General features: G+C 40.3%; 1 protein-coding gene across 2 annotated transcripts in view; it reads left to right on the top strand.

Annotated features, from left to right (window-relative positions):
- The window catches only part of STARD3NL (STARD3 N-terminal like), a 34,951-nt gene that overhangs the window by 3,475 nt on the left and 4,333 nt on the right, over positions 1 to 27,143 (top strand). Inside the window, exons 3-8 of one of the 2 annotated variants that reach the window (XM_081932609.1) lie at positions 14,181 to 14,258; positions 16,043 to 16,120; positions 17,184 to 17,237; positions 17,346 to 17,463; positions 17,672 to 17,770; positions 26,068 to 26,141. In XM_081932609.1, the coding sequence (XP_081788735.1) occupies positions 14,181 to 14,258; positions 16,043 to 16,120; positions 17,184 to 17,237; positions 17,346 to 17,463; positions 17,672 to 17,770; positions 26,068 to 26,123 (483 nt within the window). In that variant the 3' untranslated portion in view covers positions 26,124 to 26,141. The remainder of the gene's footprint in view (positions 1 to 14,180; positions 14,259 to 16,042; positions 16,121 to 17,183; positions 17,238 to 17,345; positions 17,464 to 17,671; positions 17,771 to 26,067; positions 26,142 to 27,143) is intronic. The other variant, XM_081932610.1, reaches the window with a different exon arrangement.

Raw genomic sequence — 27,143 nt, 5'->3', positions numbered from 1 at the left:
TCAATGCAGCATCCCCACAGTCAAGTGTTAAAAAATTGAGTGCTTGTGACTAGTATCCATTTACAATATTTGCAGCATATTAGGACCTTCTCTAACAGACAAAAATCAATGGGGGAAACAGAATTCACCCTAGCCCCCCCCCCCAAAAAAACCCCGCAAAATTGAATTCACTTAACAACTGCCTTGCTTAACAACATAAATTCTGGTCTCAATTGTGATTGTAAATTGAGTATTATCTAGAGACGAACATTAGCTTTTTAAATATTGTGGAAAAAATAAGTGATTTATATTGTTATTTTATGAATCAGCTGCTATTTGGAGATGGAAATTCTTTTGATTCTGAAAATGGAGCTGGCATATTAAATTTCATAAAATATTTTATTGTTCCCGTTAAGGAGAAACTGTGAAGGAACAAAAAGGAGTAATATAACTGCAAAATAAATGTAGGTACTTTTGAAAGTCTACTTGGAAAGAGGTTTAGTTGGGGGTTTGATTTTCTTGGTATAGTACAATGCTGATTGTGTGATCCAGAGAACAATTTTGGTCTCTCCAAAATCTGAATTGATGGTTATTTGTCACCTCAGCTGTTGTTCAATGAAAAATTGATTTAAAGGTTGATGATTTAAAAAAAAATCAATTTGAGGTTTGATTATGAATTCTTGGAATAATTTTATTGTAATCAGATAAGATGAGATGAATTTTTGTGGCTTATATTTACATATAATTTGTATGTATGGTATACCCATAGTATACATAAGGGGAGCTAAAATAATTAAAATTAGAATATCACTCTTCTTTTTTACACAAGTCCATATTACACAAATCCAAGTGGAAAGATTTCTCATTATTCAGGTTTACTTGCTTTATTAATTTTTAAAGATTAACTATAAATTCGCAAAAATATAAGAATTAAGATTTATGCAAAAATATGACATGAAAGTGGAAAATCTATTAGTTTCTTAAAATATTATACCGTGTTTCCCCTAAAATAAGACTGGGTCTTATTTTCTTTTTACCCCTGAAATAAGAAGTTGGGGAGGTCTTATTATTTTTGAGGTGCAGTAGGTGGCGAGCATGGTCACCTCATGGCTGCTACTGGGTTGTAATATTTTGGGGGGGACTTATTATCGACGGAGGGCTTATTTTTAGGGAAACAGTGTGCATGCGTGCGTGTGTGTATGTTAGATATATAAATGAAAAAATAAAATAAAAATGAAATGCCACTCACGCAGCATCAGAAAATCTCCAGAACTGTAAAGCCCACAAACTTGAAATTTGGCATGTATGTTCCTCTTAGCGTCTAGGTGCTCGCTAAGAAAGAATTTTTTTGAAATGATCATCAGATCATTAGTATTTCTTATATTACTATTAAATGCTCTGATGCTAAGGAGTTAGACATTCTATTCCCCCTCTCCACCTGAAAAGAACTCTGTTCCAATTGCAACTTGGACATTAGAGTTAGAGTTAGGAAAAATGCTAATGAGTTAGACTGAGGGAGAGAAGGGGATAAGATTGAAGAGGCCTCTGTGAAGCAAGACTGAGGAAGAGAATGGATGTTGGTTCTTACCTGATACGTTCATTCTCTGTTGAAGTGGAGACAACAGCCAGACTGAGTTTACTTCGTCCAGTAACCAATTGGACTGAGTCTACACTTATGATGTCATGGGGCCCTTGTGGCTCCTCCCCAGTTCAGACGAAAGAAAACTAGACTCAAGTGAGAATTGTGAGCAAAAACGTACATGTGTCAAGTCCATATCCTCTGTTTCTCTCTCTCTCTCTCTCTCCTCCGCATAAAATTTTTTTTGAATTGCATGATGCACCCCAGGGTGGGGCTGGCTGCTGTCTCCACTTCAACAGAGAATTAGTGTATCAGGTAAGAACCAGCACCCATTCTCCTATGATTGTGGAGACAGCAGCCAGACTGGGATGTACCAAAGACTGGGCTGTCCACTAGGATGGGGATACTAAAGAAAGTCCGTTAAGGCAGAAGCACTTGTTGCATCACCCTGCGCCCAAAAGCTGCGTCAGCCGACGCATACTTGTCTAACTTGTAATGACGTATGAAGACCGTGGGAGATGCCCATGTGGCTGTCCGGCAGACTTCTTCCAATGTGTCTTGCATGGACCAATCAGCAGTTGTCGCAGCACTACATGTAGAATGAGCTGTAATGTTTAGGGGAACCTGCAAGGACTGAAGTTCATGACAGTTTAATACAGGTTCTGATCCACCACCCCAGACTCTACGATGAAGCCTTATTACCCAATGAGGCCCAGCGAAAGGATGCGAAGAGAGTTTCGTTCTGATGGAACGAAGCGCTGCAGTCAATGTAGATCTTGAGGGCACGTCATACGTCAAGAGTGTGCCACTTACGCTCCCTCTCATGAGGAGATGGGCAGAAATCAGGCAAGGTTAACTCTTGACCTCTGTGGAAGCAGCTATTAACCTTTGGTATGAATGTCGGGTCCAGTCTTAAAACAACTTGATCTGGATGGAACGCACATAAGTCATTCCTGACTGAAAGGGCAGCCAAATCAGAAATATGTCTGGCAGATGTTATAGCCACCAAAAACAATGTCTTAAAGGACAACAGTTTCAAAGAAGTGGATCTCATAGGTCCAAAGGGCGAGGAAGTCAGAGCCTCTAGGACATGAGGCAAGTCCCAAGTCGGATATCTATGGATGGCAGGGGGATGCAGGTTGGATGCTCTATGGAGAACTCTCTGTATCAAAGGATGAGAAGGTAGATGGTCGGAGACAAGACCATCTAGGACAGAAGCCAAAGCAGCCACCTGTTGGCGTAACATATTAGGGGTAAGACCCTGATCAAGCTCCCTCTGTAAGAAGTCCAATATCTGTGGAATGGATGCTTTAAGTGGGTCAATAGTCTTGTTGGTACACCACAGTGCAAATGCCCTGCAAGTGGTATTGTAAATGTGGTTAGTAGAGCTTCTGCGTGATGCCTGAATGGTATCAATGACGTTGAGGGAGATGTTATCGGCTGTTAAGGCTTGTCACTCAATCCCCATGCAGTTAATTGTAGCCACTCGGGGTCGGGATGATAAGCTGACCCTTGGTGTAGAGACAAGAGAGACTGGAATGTGCCATGGAGTGGAGATTGACAGAGTCACTAGATTGGCATACCAAGGTTGGCGTGGCCAATCCGGCGCTAGCAGCAATAGTTCTGCCTCCTCCAACATTTTCCAAATTACTCTCTGAATGAGGGGAAGGGGCGGAAATGTGTACAGGAGACCTTTGGGTCAATGGCACATGAAGGTGTCTACTCCTTCTGCCATAGGATCCATGAATCGCGAGTAATACCTGGGTACCTGATTGTTGTCTGCCGTCGCAAACAGGTCTAGGACTGGGAGACCGAATCGTAGTGTCAGTCGATGGAAGAGGTTCGGATGGACGCTCCACTCCGCCTGATCTATCCTGGTCCGGCTCAGCCAGTCTGCCTGGACATTGGAGGCCCCTGAGATGTGCTCTGCTCTGAGAGATGACAGGTGAGAGTCCGCCCACCAGCACAACAGGTTGGACTCTTGCATCAGAGGCCAGGAACGTGTTCCCCCCTGCCTGTTTATGTGTGCCTTGGTCGTGGTATTGTCTGTTAGAACTAATATGTGGCGGTCCTGAATCCTGTATTGGAATTGTTTGAGGGCGAAGCGAACTGCCTGTAACTCTAGCCAATTTATGCTGTTCTGGCTCTCTTCAAAGGACCACAGACCCTGAGCCACTAGGTCCTGCATGTGTGCCCCCCACTCCATCAGACTTGCGTCTGTCATAAGTATGAGATGGTCCGGATCCCTGAACAAAGTCCCTTGCAAAATTGGCTGGGATTGCCACCATTTGAGGGGCTGTAAGACCTGACTGGGAAGGGGAACCCGGAGAGGGGAACAGCTCCTGTCGGCCTTTTGAGGGGAAGCATGAACCATTGACGGGTCCTGCTGTGGAACCTGGCCCACGGGACAACCCCGAAGCAAGATACCATCTTGCCCAAGACTTGAGAGAGAAGACGGGGCGCCTTGGGTAGGCGCAGCACCTTCCTGACAATTTTCTTCAGACTGAGAATATGGTCATTGAACAGAAAACCCTCCCCATCACAGTGTCTATCAAGACCCCGAGGTGAAGGATGCGAGTGCTGGGAATGAGGTGACTCTTCTTGAGATTCACCCTGAACCCGTGATTCCTCAGGGTGTGAATGGTAAGAGTGAGATCCTTTTCTGCTTGAGTTGGAGACCTGGACAACAAGAGGATGTCATCCAGGTAACAGAGAATCCGAACTGGAGATGACCTGATGTGGGCGGCTAGGGCAGCCAGCACCTTTGTGAATACCCTGGGGACCGGGGAATACCCTGGGGACCGGGCTATGAAGATGGGAATATGAAGGTAAGCTTCAGTCAAATCTACCGATGTCAGGAAGTTGCCTTTCCTGACTCCCTGCAGGATGGTGTGCAGATAATGCATTTTGAACTACCGGTAGACAATATGGCAATTCAACGATTATAGATCCAACATTGCTCTCCATCCCCCGGAATTCTTTGGTACCACAAACAGGCGGGAATAAAAACCCTGCCCTTCCTGATGGGGAGGAACTAGTTGCATGGCCCAGATCTCCAACAGGTGCTGAATGGCCTGTTCCATCAGTGCCCTCTTGCGAGGACACCAAGAGATTGGGCATGGCACGAAGTGTTCCGGGGGATGGAGAGGAATTCCAACATGAGACCAAATTTGACAGTTTTGAGTACCCAATTGTCTGTTGTGGCCTCTTCCCAGCGGTGGGCAAAGAACGCAGGTGGCCTCTGATCGGAAGAGTCCAGATAGTCATTTTCATCGTGAAAATTGGTGGTTTCTTCCTCCACGGTAAGACTTCTTGGGGGGGGGGAACGTTGTGCGTTTCTGTTAGATCTGTCCTGGTGAGATCCCTGTCTGGGAGTGTAGACTGATGTTGCGGATGGGAGAATGATGTTCCCCTGTCTGCCAGCCGAAAGGGTGACCTGTAGTAAGGAGTGGGATGACTGTCCTGATTTTTAAATGTGGATGAAAGGACCTTGCGCTTGTCTTTAGATTCCGTGAGGTACGGATCCAAAGAGGTACCAAATAATTGGGTGCCACCGAAGGGGAAGGCTGCCAGGCGCCAGTTGGTATGGACATCTGCCTGCCATGGCTTGAGCCAAAGCAGACGCCTGGCTGTGACCGAAGAGGCCATGGCTTTGGAAGCAAACCTGGCAGTATTGAGAGAAGAATCAGCCGCATATTCAACGGCTGCCCTAATCTTATTGAGGTCCTTATGTGATCTAGTGTCAGTAGGAGAAATGCACTCCTGTTCAATCCAGCCTATGGCCGCTCTAGAGAAAAGGGAAGTGGCAGTGGAGGCCCTAACAGCCCAGGCTCCTGCCTGATAGTTTTTGACTAAGGTTTGGTCTGACCTTTTCTCCTCAGGCTTGAGGACCTTTTCAGGGGCTCCAGAGACCACAGTAGGGGATGAAAGTGCTGCAACCTGTGCATCCACTGGGGGAGACTTGAGGAATTTGGTGAGTTCCAGTGCAATGTTATAGAGACGTTTTTCGAGGTTGGTTGGCTGTGGACCCGTGCCCGGGGACTCCCACTGCTTCTGGATCACATTCAGAAAGATCTTGGGAACAGGGATCACCTCTTTTTCCACAGTAGGTTTGGTGAATGGGGTACTGGGACCCTCAGTTGTAGCCGGTTCTGCTGGTTTTTCCTGTGAAATAGAAGCTGAAGCAGAAGATGGTAAGTTAGCAGCTTTAATGGCCTTAAGCAGTAGGGACTTAAAACACTCGGTTTTAAATAATCTGGCAAAGGCCGGGGCATCTGGGATGACCACCTCGTCGTCAGACAGATCTGAATCCTGCGGATTATTTTGTTCACCACCAACTGAGGCCTGAGAAGTAGAAGCAGAAGGATCAGGTTGTTGAGCAGCTGCAGAAGATTTATGCTTGTGGCTATGTGATGGAGCAGGTTGGGGGAGCTGTTGTAGGCCAGCAGCCATGACCTGTTTGATGGTTTCAACAATGATGGTTGCCATATCTGCAGGAGAGGTGTACATGGCTTGGGGAATCCCCAAACCATGCACCATAGGAAGGGAAGCCTGCTCAAAGGAGCGTTCCCTATTGAGAGGGACATTAAAGAAATTGCCTCTGTTGTCAGGTTCTATAGAAGAAGAGGATTCAGAAGAAGACAATTCCCCATCTGAATCAGCCAGTGAAGGGCAAATGCCCATGAGAAACAAGACAGGTGGATCTAGGGAGACCAAGACCCTCGGGAAGAGGGGGGAGGGCTGGGCAGTTAGAACTTGTTGTTGTTTTGGGGCCTTCTGAAATTCTTTCTCAAGAGCCTTCTGCCTTCGCTCTTCTGCCCTGGTAGTGGCTTTAGAGACCTTGGGACTTACCCCTGAGGAAGGAGCCTCTGGCTTGCCTCTTCCTACTGCTCTTGGCCCCCGATTACCCTGCCTCCTCTAATCCTCTATCTGCAGACACAGCTTGGTCCCCCGACATAAATCAACGCCACAATAAAGGTAGGCAACGGTCTCACCTGTTTGATGGCCAGGCGCTCCTGATCCGGTCCACCTGGAATGTTCCTGGGTCGCTGGGCACCTGTAACGGCTGCTGCAGAATTCGTGCCTTTCTTAAAATGGCTGACATTTTTTCCAAGCCTCAAAATGGCCACCACTATCTTTGTGGGCTTTTCCGACCTGCAAAATGGCGGCCAACACTCAAAGTGGCTGGGCGCTCCACAGAATGGCCACCGACCTTGCCTGAAACTGCTGCGCATCAAAGGGCTGGTCGCGTGTCTCTTCGAGTGCCCAGAGTCCAGGAACGCCTTGGAGAAACAGCTACGGAGCCGTAGCTCGTGAGCTGGCTGATCCGACTGCAAGGCAGGCTTCCTGAGTGAACTCTGGTCACAGGCAGTCAGAACAGCTGAAGAGAGGCAGCCTGGAAGCAGTTTTGAATTTCCCCCCAATTTGGTCAGAAGAAAAAAGTGATTTAAAAAGCCAATTTAAAGGAAAATTTTTTTGTAAAAAATTGCCAATTAATGCTATAAAGCTAAAATTTGGAGGAGAGATCAATTCTCACTGCTAGTCCTGATTGGACTGAGTCTGAACTGGGGAGGAGCCACAAGGGCCTGATAACATCATAAGTGTAGACTCAGTCCAATTGGTTACTGGACGGAGTAAACCCAGTCTGGCTGCTGTCTCCACGATCACAGGAGAAGGGAATAGAGAGGATCAATGGGGCCAGCCTAAGGGAGAGAAGGGGGATAGGAGAAGATTCTACGGGGTAAACCTGAGGGAGAGAAGGGGAGAGGAAAAGCTCATTAACTACTCATTAATTTTCAAGCCATGTCAATTTATCAAGGCCGATCACATAGTTTCATAGTGGAACACAGGTATCCAGCTAGTTATATATATTTGGAGGGTGGGTTCATTACTTGTAACATATTTAATTGTGACATTTAGTTACAAGATGTGCAAAGATGTGCAGAGAAAGAACTTTTTATGTTAACTGTTTTATTTACTCTGTGTGAATGCACGCCCAGGCACATACATACATACACACACAACATTTATGTTAGAATATGACCCGTTTAATTACTCATGTGCTTTGACTATAAAGATCATTTCAAGTTATTTAAATCACACTTCTATACTAAAGATAACTTTTGACCATATCTATTTACTTTTTAAAAACATAACAATTGAGTAATTTATTATCTTAAATATATATGCACATTTTCCACAAAGAAAGAAATAATATGGAGCTAATTATCCTTCCCACAATTTATACAACTCTACAATTTGTTTTCTCAAGTTTGTTTAGTGATAGGAATTCTGGATTCAGCATCATAAAATTTGAACAAGTTTTTAATGTGCATGAGTAAAATGCAGAAAGTATAGTTCTTATTTAGTAATGTTTAACATTTCTGGTGTTTTGGAATGCTTGATATGCTGCTTAAGCATATTTTGCAATAATTAACAAGTTAATGGAATGTTGTGTAATTATAGTACTATATTGTAGAAGTGGCTGAAGGTGTCTTGCTAGGCATATTAGGATATAGGACAAAAAATAAGGACTGGATTTCTAAAAAGTTGTCTTTTTGTGCAAAAATTAAAAGGAATTATTGATGATTTTGCAATATTTTAATTTGAAATTATACATTGTTAGTAAAATAATACTACTACCCAGCTATTACTGCCATAAATAATTTCTAAAAGTAGATTTGGTATAAAATCATTACATTGTGCAGTGGGAAGGAGCTATATATGAAAATTCTCAATTCAAATGCATGAGTGTTTTTCTTCCTTCAGAGAGAAATCTTTTTTAAAAAAATGTTTTTATTGAACGTATTTCATATATTTCATCATTTACACTACATTTTCAATCTTTACAGCGCTCCAGTATCGGTTTTGCTCATAATTACATAATGGTTATTTCATTATTCTTATTTTCCAATTATATACATCACTGTTCTCTATATTATATAAATATTTATACATCTATATTTTACCTTTTAGCTTTAAATTGTATCTATATTCATAAATACATATATAGTACCTTTTCACTTTAATATACTCTTAAATAATCTTTATGTATAATCTGGTACAAATCTGTACCATTTGTCCCAAATCATATAGTATTCCGTTTTTCCTCTGTCTTTTAATTCCATAGTTAACATGTCCATATCATAATTTCCTCTAACCCAGTGGTTCTCAACCTTCCTAATGCTGCGACCCTTTAATACAGTTGTAGTGACCCCCAACCATAAAATTATTTTCGTTGCTACTTCATAACTGTAATTTTGCTACTGTTATGAATTGTAATATCTGATATGCAGGATGCATTTTCATTATTACAAATTGAACATAATTAAAGCATTGTGATTAATCTGCCAATCTTGATTTGGGAGAAGATCAGCCAGGCTGGGATTTTCCAGGATAAAACGACCTCCCTGCCTGCCTCCAGCAGCAGTTCGTGGTTTACATGAGTTTCACTTTATTAAGTTTACTTTTTTTACATTCCGTTACCCAGTTTTTTCCTTCCTTCCTTCCTTCCTTCCTTCCTTCCTTCCTTCCTTCCTTCCTTCCTTCCTTCCTTCCATTCCTCCTTCCCTTTTCTTTCTTTCTTTCTTTCTTTCTTTTTCTTTCTTTCCATTCCTCCCTTCCTTTTTTCTTTCTTTCTTTTCATACCTCCCTCCCTTCCTTTCTTTCTTACTTTCTTTTTCTTTCTTTCCTTCCATTCCTTTCTCCATCCCTTTTCTTTCTTTCTTTCTCTTTCTCTTTCTTTCTTTCTTTCTTTCTTTCTTTCTTTCTTTCTTTCTTTCTTTCTTTCTTTCTTTCTTTTGAATCGTTACAACCAGGTGTAGGAGCATGTAGTGGGTAATTCGTGCGAGCAATCGATTTAACACAGATTAAGAAGTTGCTCTTCAAATGGGATTTTAAATGGAGGCTTAAACTACATCGAACTGTCCTTCCGTCCCGAGTGGAATTCCTCAGGATGGAAGGAATGGGTGGGCGGGGCCTGTCCTCCCCTCTGGCCTTTCCTGCCAGCACTTCCCGGGGGCCAAAATGCCTCCGAGCTCAGTTTAGCCTGCAGGACAGGACCTGCGGCGGCGGCAGCAAAGGCAGCGTTCCAGGCCCAAGGCAGCTTGAATCCTGGCATGCGCCTGCCTGGGCGAGAGCCCGTCCTGCCAGCTGAAGCAGGTGGCCTGACTGTCCTGCCGGTCTCCTGCTCTCCAGCAGCCTTTGACCTCCTGTGCAGGTGGCTGGGCTCAAGCGGCACCGCCAACCATGCTCGCTTCAAATGTCCGTCGGCACCGAGGCTGATCCACCACCCAGAATAACCTGACTCTCTCTCCCTTCAGCACCTCGGCCTTTCCCTGGTGTGGAGACCCTGCGGGGTGGTGTCTGGGTTGTGCCCAGAGCCGGGAGGTGGCTGCTTCGCCACCCAGCACTCTTCATGCACCTGCTGCTTCAGGACACGCTCCTGAGCATGGGTGACGCTGGTGGAGGTGGATGGTCTTAGGTGACCCCTATGAAAGGTCTGCTCGACCCCCAAAGGGATCGCGACCCACAGGTTGAGAATCGCTGCTCTAACCATTTCCTTATTTTGATCCGATACTTCCTGGTTTCTGGACATGTCCACCACATATGAAAAAATGTTTGTTTGTACTTACATCTCCTGTATTCCATCGATCTATTTAGGAACATTTAGGCCAATCTTGCTGGGGGGTAAAGGCCAATGATAAAACATTTTATATAGATTTTCTTTATAGGCTGCCTACATTGTTAATTTGTAGTTTTCCCCTCACAATTTTTCCCAATATTCCAATTTAATAATATAGCCAAAGTTTTTTGCCCAAATTATCATAGTTTCCTTGACCGTTTCTTCTTCCATTTTAAATGTCAGGAAATAATTATATGCTTTTATTATCATTTTTTTCTCCATCCCCTGTATTATTTTATCAAGCTCTTCTTGTTCTTTATAGAAGCCATATTTTTCTAAATCCTTTTTATATCTTGTCTGAATTTGTAAGTATGGCCACCAATCCATCTCTATTCCTTGACATTTTAGCTCTTGATTTGACTTTAATTTTCCTTGATTATCTAATAGGTCTTTATATCTTACTATCTTATTTAAGTTTAGTACATTAGGGTATATCACTTCCTCCATGGTTGATAGTCAAGTCGGTATTTAGGTATAATGGTTTCTCTTAATTTCCCCCCAAACATATAGAAGAGCATATCTGACTTGGTATCTCTGAAAATATGTGTGTGATTTATGTTTCCCTTCCCTGATGAATGTAGGCCAGTCTAATTGCAGATCATTCTTCTCTATTGTCAAAACCCTTTTATTTTTTAATTTTATCTAATCTTTTATCCATGTCACAGCCCCTGCTTGGTAATATAGCTCCCACTAAGAGAAAGATGGAGTAATTATTTCTGCTGGTATCTTTTATATGTTGATTTTTTTATCTAAAGTTTGGTTATTATTATGTATTTAGTTTGTATGGTTGCCCAACTCAAAAGAACTTCCCTGTTTGTGATTCAGGACAGCTACGTTAGGTTAAAACAAATTTTAAAAATATCCAACAAAAATAAAATCAACAATAGGAAAATACATTCAGGCAGCCAAAATAATTTCTATAAACCATCACAAAACAGGCTTATCACTCTTTCCGATACCTAGGAGAAGAGCCAGGTTTTTCAAGACCTTAGGAATGGTAATTCAAATCTCAGGGAGCATACTAGTTTAAAAGGCAGGCGCTACCACAGAACTTACTAGGTCTCATAAATACTGTTGTTTCATATAGAGGACCCAAAACCTCCCCTCCTTGTTGGATCTTCTGGAATAAGCAAGGATAAATGAGTCTAGGTTATAAAGTGCTTCATGGTAGCCATCTTCAATTGCCCTTGAAAGCCTTTTGGGAGCTAGCGCAGCTCCCAAAGTAGGAGTGTTGCATGGACATAGCAACACTTAAGTAAGTAAGTAAGACTTAAAGATGGAAGGGCCTCTAAAATCTATTAACTACTTCATCTTGCTACAGTTTGTTTTTTCACCATCTAGACTATCATACCCTCCAAACAAATTTGATGTATCACATGGTTGGCAGATAAAGATAGACATAGAGATATGTAGCTGGACATAATTAACAATGTGATGGAACATATCCATGCTAACCTTATTCAGTGGATTCATGAGCATTTTAAATTGGAATGAAAAGAGAAAGCCCAGAAGAATCCATAAAGGCTCTATAGACATCCCTCACCTCTCACCACAATTCCAGTTAGAACTAGTTGTATAATGAGAAGGCCTTGAAATTGACCCTAACTCCTGAAGCTGATCCAGAAGGATATCATCATTTATCAAGATCACTGAGAAAACAAAGGGAATCTTTATGGTGGTTGTGTCAGAGATCATCAACAATTAATGCTGTCTCAGTACTGTATCCTAATCTGAAACTTGACTTGGACTAGATAAGCTTCATCTTCCAGGGTAAAATAAAGCTATACCCCTTCTCAAAAATCTTATATAAAAAAAGAAAGTTTTTATCCAGTAATGTTGGATCTAGTGATAGTTTCTTGAGGAAGGAATAGGCTACCTTCTCTCTCAAGGATGCAACATCCCTCACCTGGATCCAACCATGTATCATTTCCCAGGAGGACTTAACTCACCAGAGCATACATGGATCTAATGCAGAGGTGGCCAACACCAGAGGTGTTGGGGAAAGGGCAGAACATTTTCCAGATGACTAAGGCACAGGATTTATACTACGCTTTAAAAACCAACAAATTGTCACTTTACATTTTATAAAGTAGTGAACTAACATGTCTATGGAGTGTTAAAATGTTGCATATATTTATTTCTTCCTTACTTTCTGCTCCCGTAATATTTTTTTCCATTTGTGGTACTTCAGTTTTAATGTAGATGGTATTTTTCTTGGCTTCCTAGTAGATACCTGAATTTATAGAGATGGCTTAGTTTGATTGGAGAAGTTTCATTTGGGTTTTTATTATATCATTTACAATTTTGATAACTGAAAACATATTTACATATATTTCCTGTTATACCACTAACCATTTAAAGCCCAACTCAAACAAGATCCAAGCGTGGGCTTTCCACCCCTGAAATTGAAATGCAAGGGAAGAATTGGATGTTACATGGCAAGGGAACCGACTACAGCACTGTCCAATATTGAAGTATCATGGCATGATATTCAACAGGACATTCTCTTTTAAACAGCTTTGCTTGAACAAAGGCTAAAGTCAGTTTGAGGAACAATATTATCAGGAATTATCAGGAAATTGATAAACTACACATGGGCAGCTCATCCATCTACATTACGCACATCAGCTTTGGCCTTGAGCATCTCTGCAGCACAGTATGCTGCTCCAGTGTGGGGCATATCTGCATATGCAAAACAAGTTGATATCGCAATCAAAAAGCAATATTTTTAATAGTATGCTAAAAAGCAGTATGCTTAGGGACAGGTTATTTCAAACCTACACCAATTGACAAAATATATCCTCTCACTGGCATTGCCGCACCTAAGATCAGGAGAGAAGTAACAGCAGATGCTGAAAGAACTAAGCAAGAGATGCTCAACATCCTTTGAACGGTCATATGCCACAAGCCCGCCAACTCAGATCTATTAATAACTTTATGGCAAAAACAAACATTCTTGAGGATACAAGAACAAAATTGAATTAAAAGATGGAGGAAGGAGATCATTGAGGGAAGGAATAACGTTAAAGTAGGATATGGCTGAAAGATCTGACCTCCCTTATACTACTTGGAGGCTCTTCGTGAATAACAATGTACTTTGTGAGTGTGGAGAGATATAGAGCCCGGCCCATCTGTGGGTATGTCAGCTACTACCAAAAACATGTATTGATAATTACTTATTTTTGGCCAACAAAGCCAATAAGGTGGTTTCAATCTGGCTGTTAAAGTTTGATCTAGATATGGAAGAAAAATATATATTTTCTGTTAAATGTTATCAGAGGTTCTCCTGATACATAAAAATTGTCAGAAAATATATATCATTTTGTGTTTATTTCATTTTTTTCATAAAATCTTCCAACATGCAATGTTTCAGCATGAAAAAAGAATCACTTTTCTTCTCCAATCATTTAATTAACTAGGATCAGTTGTGAGAATAGTTCATTAAATAATTAAGGCTCATTAGAATTAACTTACATTCTTAAATCTTACAAACTTTGACTCACCTCATCATAATGAAGCTTGCACTATGTAAGTTCCAGAGATGCAGATGCCTGACTGAAAACTCTGAAAATCTCCACAAAAAAGTCATTTATTCTAGAAAAATTACAGCAGTATTTCTTAAATTGACCTACAGTTAGAAAAATAATATTGAAATGGAGAACACAGTAGTGAATTTTCTTAAGGATACCATCCTGTCAGAATCACTTCAGGAGCAAAACATAAAAGCATCCAAATGAAACTCAGAACAGCAGTTACAGATCTTTAGACTTCACTTAAAAGAAATATCAAGATTTCTATAAATTCTGTGTAGTATTAAATATTAATTACTTTGCACTATATTCTTAGAATTATGTAACTGCTATCTTAAATTCAATTTATCATTGCAAAAAGGAACATGTTACAGATAAGGTTACTGACTAGTATAAATATTTCCTTTAGGTAAATGGTGGCATTGAAAAAACACTAGAAAAAGAAGTTCTGCATTATGACTACCATTATTCATATTTTGATATCTTTGTAAGTATTTTGTATTTTTGCATTTTAACTATTAATTGTTAAAAAAATAATTCCTCTATTTAATCTACAATAATTTAAAAATAACAAGAAATCTTAAAAGAATAAATAGCTACATTAAAAAAACTGATTTTCAGCACTATAGACAGAGGAATTCATATCCAGGACTCTATATTGCATTTTGTTTACAACTTACCATTAAGATTTTGTTTTAACAGAAAAATGTGGTATCTGACAAGTTTTCCACTGATTTTAAACTTAAAAACATCCTATGAAGCATCCCCCCATCCAGATTTCCAGTATTGAAATAATTAAAAATAAAAGAGAGAACAAGTATGGGAGAGATGAGATGTGAATCTCCTTAAATCCCCCAAGAGATTTATAGAATTTTAACGAATTTTTAAAAAGCTAGTTAATAAGTGAAACAAATTTATTGTTTTACTCAAACTTGACTTCTGGAAACTTCATGGGAATATCCATGTCATTTTTTTTGGAAAGTGCAAAAGTAGTTTCCAATTGTCTTCTTCCAGTCTAGCCTGTATGATAAGTTAATAAGGTCAGAATGACTTTTTCTTTAAATTATGTTGCTGAACTGAAATAAACTTCAAGACTGAATTAAGATTGACTTGAAGTAATCAAGAGTGGATTTAAATAAAGGATATTTGAATTCTGTTTGGTTCTCCTTATACCAACACATTATAACCATGATGGCGAACCTGTGGCACACGTGCCACAGGTGGCCCGCAGAGCCATTCCTGTGGGCACGTGAACTGTTTGCTCAGCTCAGGTCCACCTGCCAACCAACTGGTTTTCGTGTCTCTGCTGCACATGCGGGGGGAGCATGTTGGTGGGGTCATGCACGTGGGGCAGGGTGATGTGGGGAAGCATGGGGGTCATGCGCACATTGCATTATGGGTGCACGCTTTTGGCACGCGATGACAAAAATGTTAGCCATCACTGCACTATAAAAACCATCATTTTAAACATCACTTTTGTGCCAGCATCTGATTGATGGATCAAAAGTTTTAGTTTTAAACAACGGAACTCAATCTGAACCTGTGGTACATGATTTGAGGTCAGAGAACTAAGAAACCTGACAACTGAGAAAAAGATAAGGATTGAGTCTAACATTAACAATGCTAAATGTATCAAGAAAATAATGGACAACAGACTAATGAAGTAAACAATCCATGGTACTAGGGAAGTAAATTGAGGAAGCAAATGTTGATGTACATGTACAAATGTTGATAGGAAAGATAAAAATTGTAGTACAATGCATGATGAAAGCTGTTCCAAAATATATCATTTATTAGTTATTATAATATGCAAATACTTTGAGTTGGATAATTTAAAAAGTTCATTAAATTTATTTTCTGCTTATTTTGCCATGGGGTTACTATAGGCGGCTAGTGTAATAAAAACAGTTTACCTATGTGAACAAATAGTTTTAGAGATATCAGAATTTTTATTATAATTTTCTCCCAGATTTGAAGTTATGCTGTCAGTATTAATTCAAATTTAATCTTTGACAATTTATTGAATACAAAATTGGATATGCTTATACCAAAAGATCATGGAGGAATCTTCTCAGACAGGTTAGATTGTGAAGACATGGAAATAATTACGTTTTACAGGCAAAATCTTTTCAGAGGAAGTACATTGTAGCAAGAAGGCAGCAAGTGGTGGCAACTTGGCAAAACAGTGCCTTGGGAAAAAAAAGAGTGGGACCATAAAAGATTAAGAAGATGCTTTTATATAATCTTTTCTTTCCATATTTTATTCCATAGCTTCTGGCAGTTTTTCGGTTCAAGATTTTGATACTTGCATATGCGCTGTGCAGACTACGGCACTGGTGGGCAATAGCAGTAAGTTGCAGATTGATCAAGTGAATTTTGGAATGAAGAATCTACATTGCTATAAAATAGACATGAAATGGTGTTAATTACCCTTAGGCTTATAATAGATAAAGCTAAAGGTTTCCTGTTGGGTAGTTATAATCATTATGTGTGATAAAACCTTTATTTACAAATAAAATGCTTCAAGGTTTTTTTCCCAAATAAATAACCTAACTAGCTACAATCAAAACTTCTGCAGAACAATGAAATGTATAATTTAAAATCTTACTATGTTTATCTTAAACCATATCTCAAATAAAAAAAATGACTATAAAAAAGTTTCTACAAAAATATACATATTTAAGGAAATCAACATTTAGCAAAGCACCTAGAGCTTTTTGTTTGTTTTATTTAAAAATAATTCATAGAAAGTTTGATGGGTAGAGTAATATTCAAATACGATATTATGTATTAATTTTAATTGAATTTAGGTTATTCTACAAATTTTCAATTATTATTAGGGTAAGATAATGATAGATAGGATAATTTGTCTCTTTTGTTTACTTTTTTATTTTAGTAATCAAAGCACTTTACTGAATGAGCTTTACATTTCAACAGATATAGAACTTTTTTATTTAGGGGTTTAGGACTGAGGTAATTGGATTTCCCCCACCCTTTACAAATGCTGCTGCTGCTGTTCTTCTCCCCATTCCTTCTTAGATTTATTTCTCAACTTTATTTTGCACAACTGAAGGTGGTATGCATAATGCTTTTGTTTCCTATTTTCGTTACAGCAATAATTCTGGGAGTTGTATCTTTAAGGTATACTCAAAACCTACTGTACTGAATAGGCTTGTTAAAATGGGGGAAACAAATTTCTGGGTACATATAAAAGCAGAGAAGTATGGGATATTCTTTTGATAATATTTGGCTGTTTACGTAAGTACTTAGTTTTAAAAGTTTTAAGATTGCTAATTGTTGCCAAAGCTTTATGAGAACTATTATACCTCAATGATTGCCTGTTTATAGTTGTTTATTTTGGTGAGAAACATTTTTATATATGTATGTATATATGTATTCATATTTCTTTCAGTTTACAACTGCTGTTACCAGTGGCTTCTTATTAATAAAAGTAATTATTTCAAAGGTATGGATTATAATAGTATATATTGTTTATTATTTAAATCATATAACTGTTTTATTGTTTTTTTACATAACTTGTTTTTTTTTCCCCTCTTCCTTGTTCCTCTTTAAGCTGTTATCTCAGGGTGCTTTTGGCTATGTGTTGCCTATCATATCTTTTCTTCTTGCCTGGATAGAAACATGGTTCTTGGATTTCAAAGTTTTACCACAAGAAGCAGAAAAAGAAACCAGTAAGCCTTCTTCCCCCACTTTCCTCCAGTAATGTATGCAGACAGAAGAAGTCTTAAAGTATACAACATTAGAATTCATGAGATGCAATTATAATTTGAATGTAATATTAAAGTGAATTAAATCAGGGCACCATATTAAAAGTATGACTAATTATATTTGTTTTGTAAGATAAAGTAATAAAGAAATACTATGATTATTTCCTTTTAGGACTATTGCTAGTACAGGATGCCTCTGAACAAGCTGCCCTTATTCAACCTGGGCTCCTTTCTGATGGGCAGTTTTATTCCCCTCCGGAATCTGAAGCAGGTAATTAAGATTTAGATCAAGCAGTCTGGGGAGTATATTTGGAATTTTGAGAATACATATTCATAAAATACTTGTCACCAGTTGCCTATTTACAAAATGACCATGTAATAACTCATTTACAAGAAGGCAATTTATGGGCTAGTTCAGTGATGGCTAACCTTTTTGTAGATACATGCCAAAAGCTCACATGCACCCATAATGCAATGCATGTGTGACCCCCCCCACGCAGCCCTGTATGTGCGTATGACCTCCTGTGTAAGCATCATGCATGTATGTGCAACCCCCTGCACTCACCCTGCCCCCGTGCATGCGCACATGACCGCCACATGCACTCCGTGCATTGGTGTGCGACTCCTGTGCATCTGTGCACAAACCCCTATGGGCGCTGTGACCCCCACCCATGCATAGATGTGTGCTCCCTGCACATGTGCATGTGTCTTCCGCATGCACACCTCGCATGCATGGCAGAGATCTGAAAACCAACTGGCCTGCAGGAGATGCACACACATGCATGGTGGAGTGAGCTGGAGCAACGGCTCATGTGCCCGCAGAGAGAGCTCTGTGTGCCATCTGTGGCATGCATGCCATAGATTCTCCACGATTGGTGGAGACAGCAGTCATGTAGGGTTCACTCTTTCCAGTAACCAATAGGCTGAGTCTACAGATAATAAAGCCTTCCTCCTTGCTGCTCTTCCCCAGTTTTTAGACTCAGCCAGTTCTGGGCTGGACGTGTAGTTGTATTTCTCTGATTATATTGTTCTTTCTTACTGATTGGCTATTTCTAAAACTTCCATATTTCAATCCCTGCCATTTCTTAAGATCTTGCAGGCAGGGGGAGAGTGTATATTAAGCAAGGAGCTTTGTCCCTTGCCACGGAGCGGAGCGTTTTTTCCTGTCAGCGATTGTCTGAGGCTTGTATTAGGCAGTGGAATGGCTCCAATGCTTCTCTTTGGAGTGGATTGCTGGAGATTGCCCCGGTGGCAAGCCCAAAGGTGGTAACCCTGCGGTTGTTGTCAGGAACACAGCACTGGGGCTGCAAAGCTCTAAGGAAGATCGCTGTTTCCCTCAGAGATTGCAGCAGGCGCGGTTTCAAGCCAGAGAGTACTGACAGTTGATTTTGGTGTGAAGAGCAGGCACCATTTTGAAGCCAACAGTCGGTAACGGGGCTCTTTTGCAGCATTTACCTTGAGGGTGGCTGTTTCTGCTTGACTTCTAATGATGGCTTCCAGCACAGGAGATGGGGCAGTAACCTCCCCCAGACCTCTCCACCAGAGAGCCCTACTGCTGGCTCTTCATCAGCTCAGACCTCTAGAAAAAGGGTGGCAGCTGAGGCAGCTGAGGACCTCCCGCAAAGATTCCTAAGGCAGCAAAAAAGGGGGGGAAAGGGCAGCTCAAGTCCTCATCGCACAAGAAAGCTCCCAGCAAGCGCGCACAGGATGGCAGAGAGAGCCCTCATCCATTCCAGGTGATCCCTGTCTCTCCTGGTAGCTCCCCACCTGTGGGTCTTTCTTTTGATTCAGAGGATTCCCTTTCTGATCCTGGTTCTCCTTCTCAGATAGGTGATTCTATAGGGCAGTGATGGCGAACCTTTTTTGGCTCGCGTGCCACAAATGGGAGCGCTGGGGGGTCGAGGGTGGGCGTGCCGCACCCATAATGCAACACGCGACCGCCCCAGTGCGCATGCGTACACAATGCATGCCCCCCCCATTTTTACATTTTTTTGCCCTCCCCAGGCTCCAGGGGCTTTATAGGAGCCCGGGGAGGGTGAAAAGAGCCTCCCCCACCCCCCCCCGGAGGCTTCAGGGACCGTCCCTGAAGCCTCCGCGGGGGCGGGGGAGGCTCTTTTCGTCCTCCCCAGGCTCCTATAAAGCCTCTGGAGCCTGGGGAAGGCGAAAAATAGTTTTAAAAAGGTGAACTCAGCTGGCCAGCGCGCGCATGTGCGCTGGCCAGCTGACAGGGCAGCGCCTCGCGTGCCCTGACAAATGGCTCCACGTGCCACTTGTGGCACGCGTGCCATAGGTTCGCCATCACGGCTATAGGGGTTTTTGATTCTCCTCAAAGTGGGGATGACTCCTTAGAGCAGGGGTGGGGAACTGTGGCTCTTTTGCGACTTGTGGACTTCAACTCCCAGAATTCCTGAGGCAGCTATGTTGGTTCTGGAATTCTGGGAGTTGAAGTCCACAAGTCGCAAAAGAGCCACAGTTCCCCACCCCTGCCTTAGAGGATGCAGGCTCTTCTCCGGTGGCAGATCAGGCTTCCTCTTCCCCAGGATTTTTGGGGTTTGAACCAACCCCTGCTACTACCCCTGTTATTACCCTGATGTAGCTGCCATTATCTCTTCAGCCATTGAAAAGGGGATAGCTGCGGGCCTCAAACGTAGGAGATCCTCTGGCCACAGTTCTAAATCTAAATTGGAGGGCTCTAAATTCAAGAGTAAAAAGAAACACTCTTCTAGTAAGGATATTGCTGATCCTTTGACTTCTAGGTCCGCCACAGCAGAGGATGAGGATGAGCAGCCACCCAGAGATTCTGACCTCTCTGAGGACGAGGATCTGGCCCCTGACCAACCAGCCTTTGTGGGATTGTTCAAACCAGCTCTTTTGTGGTCCTTGCTGTTTAAGGCAAAAAAGATTGCTGGTTTTAAGCCTACCCCAGATCTTAAGCCTGCAGCCTCTGACACTGAGGATTCTGAGGATCCTCTTTTCCTAGAATCTACTGTTGAGAAGGAGGTGGTTCCTTCTCCTAGGAGTTTTATGAATGTAGTGCAAAAGTAATGGGCCTCTCCGAGCGCCGGTCCTCTTCCTAATTCTCTTGATAAGTACCTGTATAATGTAGGATCTGCCTTAGTTAAGGCTCTAGACCTTCTAGCCATCGACCTGCCTGTGGTAGTTCTGGCCTCTCCTAATGCAGCTGCCAATGCCCCTGAGAATTCGCTTAAGCCTGAAGACAAGCGTTTAGAACAAACACTTCTCAAAGGTCACCAGGCCTCTGCCTGGGCTATTAGAGCTTCCACTTCTTCCTCATTTTTAGCAGATCTGCTCTCCTTTGGCTAAAGCAACTTCAGAGCAGGATCCCAAATAAAGACACTAGGGCCCACAGGGATTTAAACAAATTAAAAGCAGCTCTCGAGTTTTCTGCGGATGCTGCGCTTAACGCAGCTCGCTTTGCCTCCAAAGCCATTGCCTCTACGGTCACCTCTAGGTGACTACTGTGGCTAAAAAATTGGCAAAAATTTGATTAGGGGTACTAAGGAGCCTGGGTAACTGTGATTCTTTAATTAGAGTAATAGATACAAGCGAGCTTTTGCTCTAAGTGTGCTCCGTTGTTGGTTACAAGCCCAAGATCCAGGTCTTGGAAAACGTTATAGACAAGTATATGAAGGTGCTAACCTGTTCAATTGGTTCCCTCTCTAGTTGCCATCTATGTCTCTCGGTATGTTTACCAAACATCATAATTTTTTATTTGGATGTGCTAGTAATTAGAGAGTTATCCTGATAGTAGCAGCTAAATCTCTTAGTAACCTATGCAATCCTACTTGTGAGTACAATAATAGGATCATATCATCAGCATAAAGCAATGTCAGAGTTTTGGCAGCATGACTATTATTATGAGATAAACCCAGGTGCAAAAACCTAGCACACAGAGCTTTTATACAATTAATAGTGGTTTATATACAAATATATACAGACATATAGTTATGAACACAAGGAGAAAAATGATATACACGATGAGAGAGCGAAATGCCCTCTAATATATAGACACCTTTTAAAAATGTACATGACTTGTGTGGCTCCCATCAGAGTCTTAAAGAAGCTATGCCTGAATTGCTGAATCATCCTCATTTTACCAGCTTACATCCTTACATCAGCTGGCAGCTATTAAATCCTCAGTACTTGACAAGCAGGGTGTTGCAAGTTCTTTTTTCCCCAAGTTTTTTATTTTTTACACATTAGTGTGTTAACAGTGTGGTATCTGAGTATTGCATAAATACTTTTTCTTACATAAAAATGTGTATTTTTATTAATTCCCCTTTCTCTAAATCCCCTCCCTGTTTTTTTTGTTCTATTTTATTTGCCACTACTATATTAAACATATTCCCTATTCTAACCATCATCTCTAACCCGTCTTAAGGCTTTGATTATTCTTTTCTTAGCTTGTCTCGCATATTCAACTCTTGAATCTTTATTTTTATCTGTTTCCTCATCTTGCCTATTCATTTTAAACTTTTCTCTTTTTTCTATCCTTTTCCATTGTCTAGTTTCCAAAATATCTGCTCTTGCCCCTATCTTTCTCCCATAAAAATCTTCCTGTTTCCCGGGTTTCTTTTTTAATTTCCTTAGAGCACTCTCTGCTTGGCTTATGTCATCAATCTCTATTTTTTAAAATTATTATCTCTGTCTCCCCCCTCCTCCCGTTCCATTTGTTTTGTCTGTTTCCTTTTTCCATCCCCTCTTCTAGTTGGTTACTCCTCTTCCTGGGCGTCTTGAACACTCACTGTCTCTTATATTATATTTCCCAGCATTTCATCTATACTCTCCATTTTTTCCATGATTTTCCTGTAGAGTTTTGTCAGTGTCTCCTTTATACTTTGAAATGCTGATGCCACCTCTTCCCAAGTTTCACTTCCTCCTTCTTGATGAGGCATCTCGTTGAATTTTATTGAATCCTTTTTTGTCCAATAATCCAAAGACCATATGTTCGAACTTACAAACACTTCTCAAAAGGTTCATTGTTCTTATTTTTTTATATTCCAAGCTTAATCCTCTGTTCCTCTGGAGAGCCCCTTAAATCTTCCAGCACTTCTTTAAATTCCTCTATAAATCCACTCTTATATTGTCAGGGGTCTTTTCAGCAATATTTTCTTTCATATTCTTAAAGTTCAGAGAGGGGTCATGTTTAAATCTCTGGTAGGCAAGCAAAAGTTTGGGAATGTGTTGCTCTTCCTTCCATTAGCAGGTGGCACTCTTTAATTAAATTTCAATATTAAACAGTTTTTTTCACAATGTAATGTTAATTTTTGAGTAAATAATTCCAGCGTTTCAAAATGCCTTTCCAATAAAATGCCTGTCCAGTTTAAAAGTCCAATTTTCTGTATTTTTAGCAATTTTTCTTTTTTCTCCTCCCTCTGATTCTGCCTCCTTCAATTTTAATATTTTTTTCCAAGTGCCTAGCCATTAAATAATTGTCAACCCTTTTCAAAATTATTTTTGGGATTTGAGAATTCAAATAAATAAAATTCTTCTCTCCCAGTTCCCAACACTGACCACCAATTTCTCTCCAGCACTGCTTAGATGGTCATTCTCTCTACCATCCTTCTGGCAGCCATCTTAGACTGTCTCTTCTTCTCTTCCAGGCATAGAGAAACAGCTCTGGTGTTCGTCAGGAGATTGTGATCTCTCCTTCAACCTCACAGAGCATTACTCCTTAGCTTCACCAGTCCTAGAGAGCAGCTTTTCGGCTCCCTTGGAGCCGACAAACAGGAGAAAATCAGCACAGGAATGGAGCTGACCCAAGGAAGCCGACAAACAGGAGAAAACCAGCACAGGAACGGAGCTGACTGTTCTTTGTGGCTGGAGACGATGGGAGGCTCCACTCTTCTGGGATAAAGGAAGCAAAGTGTTACAATTTCTATTTAGGATCGTTGGCAAGTGCATCATAATGTCATTTATCTTGGGTTGATAAAACCACAGAAGGAAAACATTCCTGTTGCTGTTGCTCCTCCATGTTAATCTCTAAAAACAGCATATAAAAATTAATTTTTTAAAAAAAGAGGCAAGAGTGATTCAATCTTGTTAAAATTAGTTTAAAAGGCCTAAAATAATTGAAATATTAAAACTGCATAGATTAAGATTTTAAAAACTAAACTGAACTAAACTGAAATCAGAACCTACATTCCCCTAAACTCTCACAGTGTCAGCGTTCCAAATATCATGCAGAATTAAATCAGAGTCCAAGGCAGAGCTATCCTTAAAGTTTCAATTTAATAAGACAGACATGTTGGTACATCTGTGAAAATCCCAAATCTAAACCTTCTTGGGATTCCACCCAGTTGAAAGTTCATGATCTTATCCCCACACCCATAAATCCATCACATGGTCCAATCTTCTTCGGTCACGCTTGCATCTCCACACAGCTGGTTCCGGTCAAGTGCAGAGGTGCGGAGACAAAAGATGACCTTGGGCTTCTAAAAAGGAATGACAACAACACATTCCACAATTCTACTCCTTTCTATTCCCCCTCCCAATTACTACACTAATGAAACAGCATAATGAAATAATAGAGAGTGTGGCAGGCCAAAGATCCTAAAAAGGAATATAACTGCAGGCCTGACACACAGAGGAGGAGAAGTTGTTGGAAACTGTATTAGGCTTTCCTGTGAGCCGGGAAGCTCCAGTGAACAATAGAAATAATAAACACCAAAATATAAAATAGGTGAAATATGTATAATGAGCTCTGTGCTCATGTTCTATTTATTCGTATCTCAAATGAATTTGACCATTGCAGTATGTTTGTCTGGCTTATATAGCATTTTTATTGCTGGCAACAAAATGCTGGATAAATGAAAATGTCATTCTACTCAAAACATTTTTGTTGAACTAATAAACTAGTACCTCATGCAATTTAAAATGTTTCTCATTCTCATGAATTCCATATAGATGATATTGTATTGTTTTTCTCTTGTAAGTTTAACAATAGTTAAAAAATAAAAATGGCACAAAATAAATTTAGGATGTAACAATATTGCAAGTAGCATTTTATATTATAATGATTATATAAAATAATATACAATAGTATTACCTTTGTGAGTAGTTATTTTATTTTTAAAAAGTCATATAAAAATGTATGTGTATTTAATTTGAAATAAAATGCTTCCATTCTGAGATTTTTAGTATTTAAAATTTATAGAGCAATAACTAAACTATGTTGAAGTTTGCTTTTTGCTGGGGTTTATATGCTAAATGTGGTACTGACACAGAAGCATTACATGGTTTTGTACTACTTGGTGAAACCAGGCAAAAGAACATTTGGGGGAGATAGTAAGACTCAAGAAATGAAATGGTTTCCCTTTTATCTAGTGATCTTGAAGGAAAATTTTGAGCTCTCCATGTTTAGTACTTACATATATTGTGGTTCAAATTTTAGGAAACAGATTCTTCTAAGAAAGTTTAGGGCATGGGTGTCAAGCTCGATTTCATTGAGGGCTGTATCAGGGTTGCGTTTGACCATTTGGGGAGGAGGGCAAGGCCAGCTCGATGTCACTTGTGTCAGGAGTGCCTGTGGTAGCCAGAATGCTCTGCCAGCAAAAATGGGCTCCCGAGCTCCATTTTTAGCTGCAATGGCCTTCTGCAACCCTTTGCCAGCAAAAACGGAGCTCACAAGGGCAACTTCTGAGCTCCATTTTCGGGTGCAACAACCTCCTGCAACCCTCTGCCAGTGAAAACAGAAAGGTTTTAATTTTAAACTAGAAAATGGAGTCAGGCTATTTACTTGATACTGAACCATACATTTTCCTTGCTGCTAAGGTTATTCCAGGCTGTATACATACATTTAGGTAGGTTTCTCTTTTAGATTGAAGAAATTATCAAAAGATAGTCACTTCTACATGTTTGGTATATTTTTGTTATAATGCTATGATTGAAAAGCATATGTATGTATTTGGCAAGTTAGATTAATTTTAATGAGGAGCAGGACAATTATAGAAACAGTTACAAAATGTTTCTGATTAAATTAATTGACATTTAGACATAACATTAGATAATTTTAGTTTCTTATAATAGAGAGCCAGTTTGATGTAGTGTTAAATTAGTGGCTACAAACTGGGAGACCGTGAATTTTAGTTCTTATGCACATGAATATATATATTTGTTTTCATAGATATTCACGGGTGTAGGTATGCTGGTCTTGTTGTATTCGGGTCTTTTCCCGTGTAAGATTGCCTTCGTGTTTGTGTGAGTAAAGTGTGGTCGGAGCTGCCGTCTTTCTATAAATCTTGGTTGGTTGTGTGTGGAGTGCTGGCTTTGTTTCAGTAAGTGGATTGATTGGCTGTGTAATTGTATCATGATTGGTAGATTGGTGCTGATTGGTGCTGGCTGTGTGTCTGTTGTTGTTTTGTATTGTAACGACCTGGGTGGTGGGTGGGGCTTGTTTGTTAACTAGGGCTGGTTTCCAGATGTGTATACACACACACACACAAATACATATACATACATACATACATACATACGTACGTACGTACGTACGTACGTACGTACGTAAAGTTTAATGGCTGCATTGTCTTAAATATTTTGTTTTTATAGGATCTGATGAAGAATCTGATGAAGAAAAGCAGGATAGTGAAAAACCAGTTGTATAACAAATATTGCAATTGGAGGTAAGATTGGAGGTTTGGACAACAACTGTGACAAAGACTTTATGTTTTGCATTTGATATGAGATATGAGCCAGCAATGTGCAGCAGCAGTCAAAAAAGCGAATACAATCCTGAGTTGTATAAACAGGCATAGAATCACGATCACGTTAAGTATTCATGCCACTTTACAAAACCCGAAGTAGAATTAGTCCTGAAAAACCAGAAAAATAATAAAACCTCAGGACCAGACGGAATCCCGGTGGAGTTATACAAATATAATCAAATAATATTGGAAGAATTAGGAGTGGAAATGTTTAACGATGTTTAAGATGCCTGAATCATGGACGGAAGCAATAATATCGCTAATCCTGAAAGAAGAAGAAATTTACAAGAAATCCAAAACTTCAGACCAATTTCACTATTGAAATCTGATTATAAAATATTTGCAGCAATTATGGCAGGAAGAATTAAACACATTTTAAATGAACGAATACATCCAGACCAAAACGGATTTTTACCTCACAGACACATTAAAAACAATATGAGAGTCATCCTAGACATAATAGAATATTATGAGGCGCATCCAGAAAAGCAGTTGGTACTGGTTTTCCTTGATGCACAAAAAGCATTCAACAACGTAATTTGGAAATTTATAACAACACAACTAGATAGGATGAAATTCAGAGAAAATTTTCAAAAAAAAGTTTCCTGCCCAGGCAGGAAACCCTATACCATTTCAGACAAATGGCTATCCAACATCTTCTTAAAGACTTCCAATGTTGGGGCATTCACAACTTCTGGAGGCAAGCTTTTCCACTGATTAATTGTTCTAACTGTCAGGAAATTTCTCCTCAGTTCTAAATTGCTTCTCTCCTTGATTAGTTTCCACCCATTGCTTCTTGTTCTACACTCAGGTGACCTGGAGAATAGTTTGACTCCTCCTTCTTTGTGGCAACCTCTGAGATATTGGAACACTGCTATCATGTCTCCCCTAGTCCTTCTTTTCATTAAACTAGACATACCC

Source organism: Natrix helvetica (genome assembly GCF_964273705.1).
Source record: "Natrix helvetica genome assembly, chromosome: Z".
Classification (NCBI taxonomy): domain Eukaryota; kingdom Metazoa; phylum Chordata; class Lepidosauria; order Squamata; family Natricidae; genus Natrix; species Natrix helvetica.
This window is presented reverse-complemented; position numbering and strand designations above follow the sequence as displayed.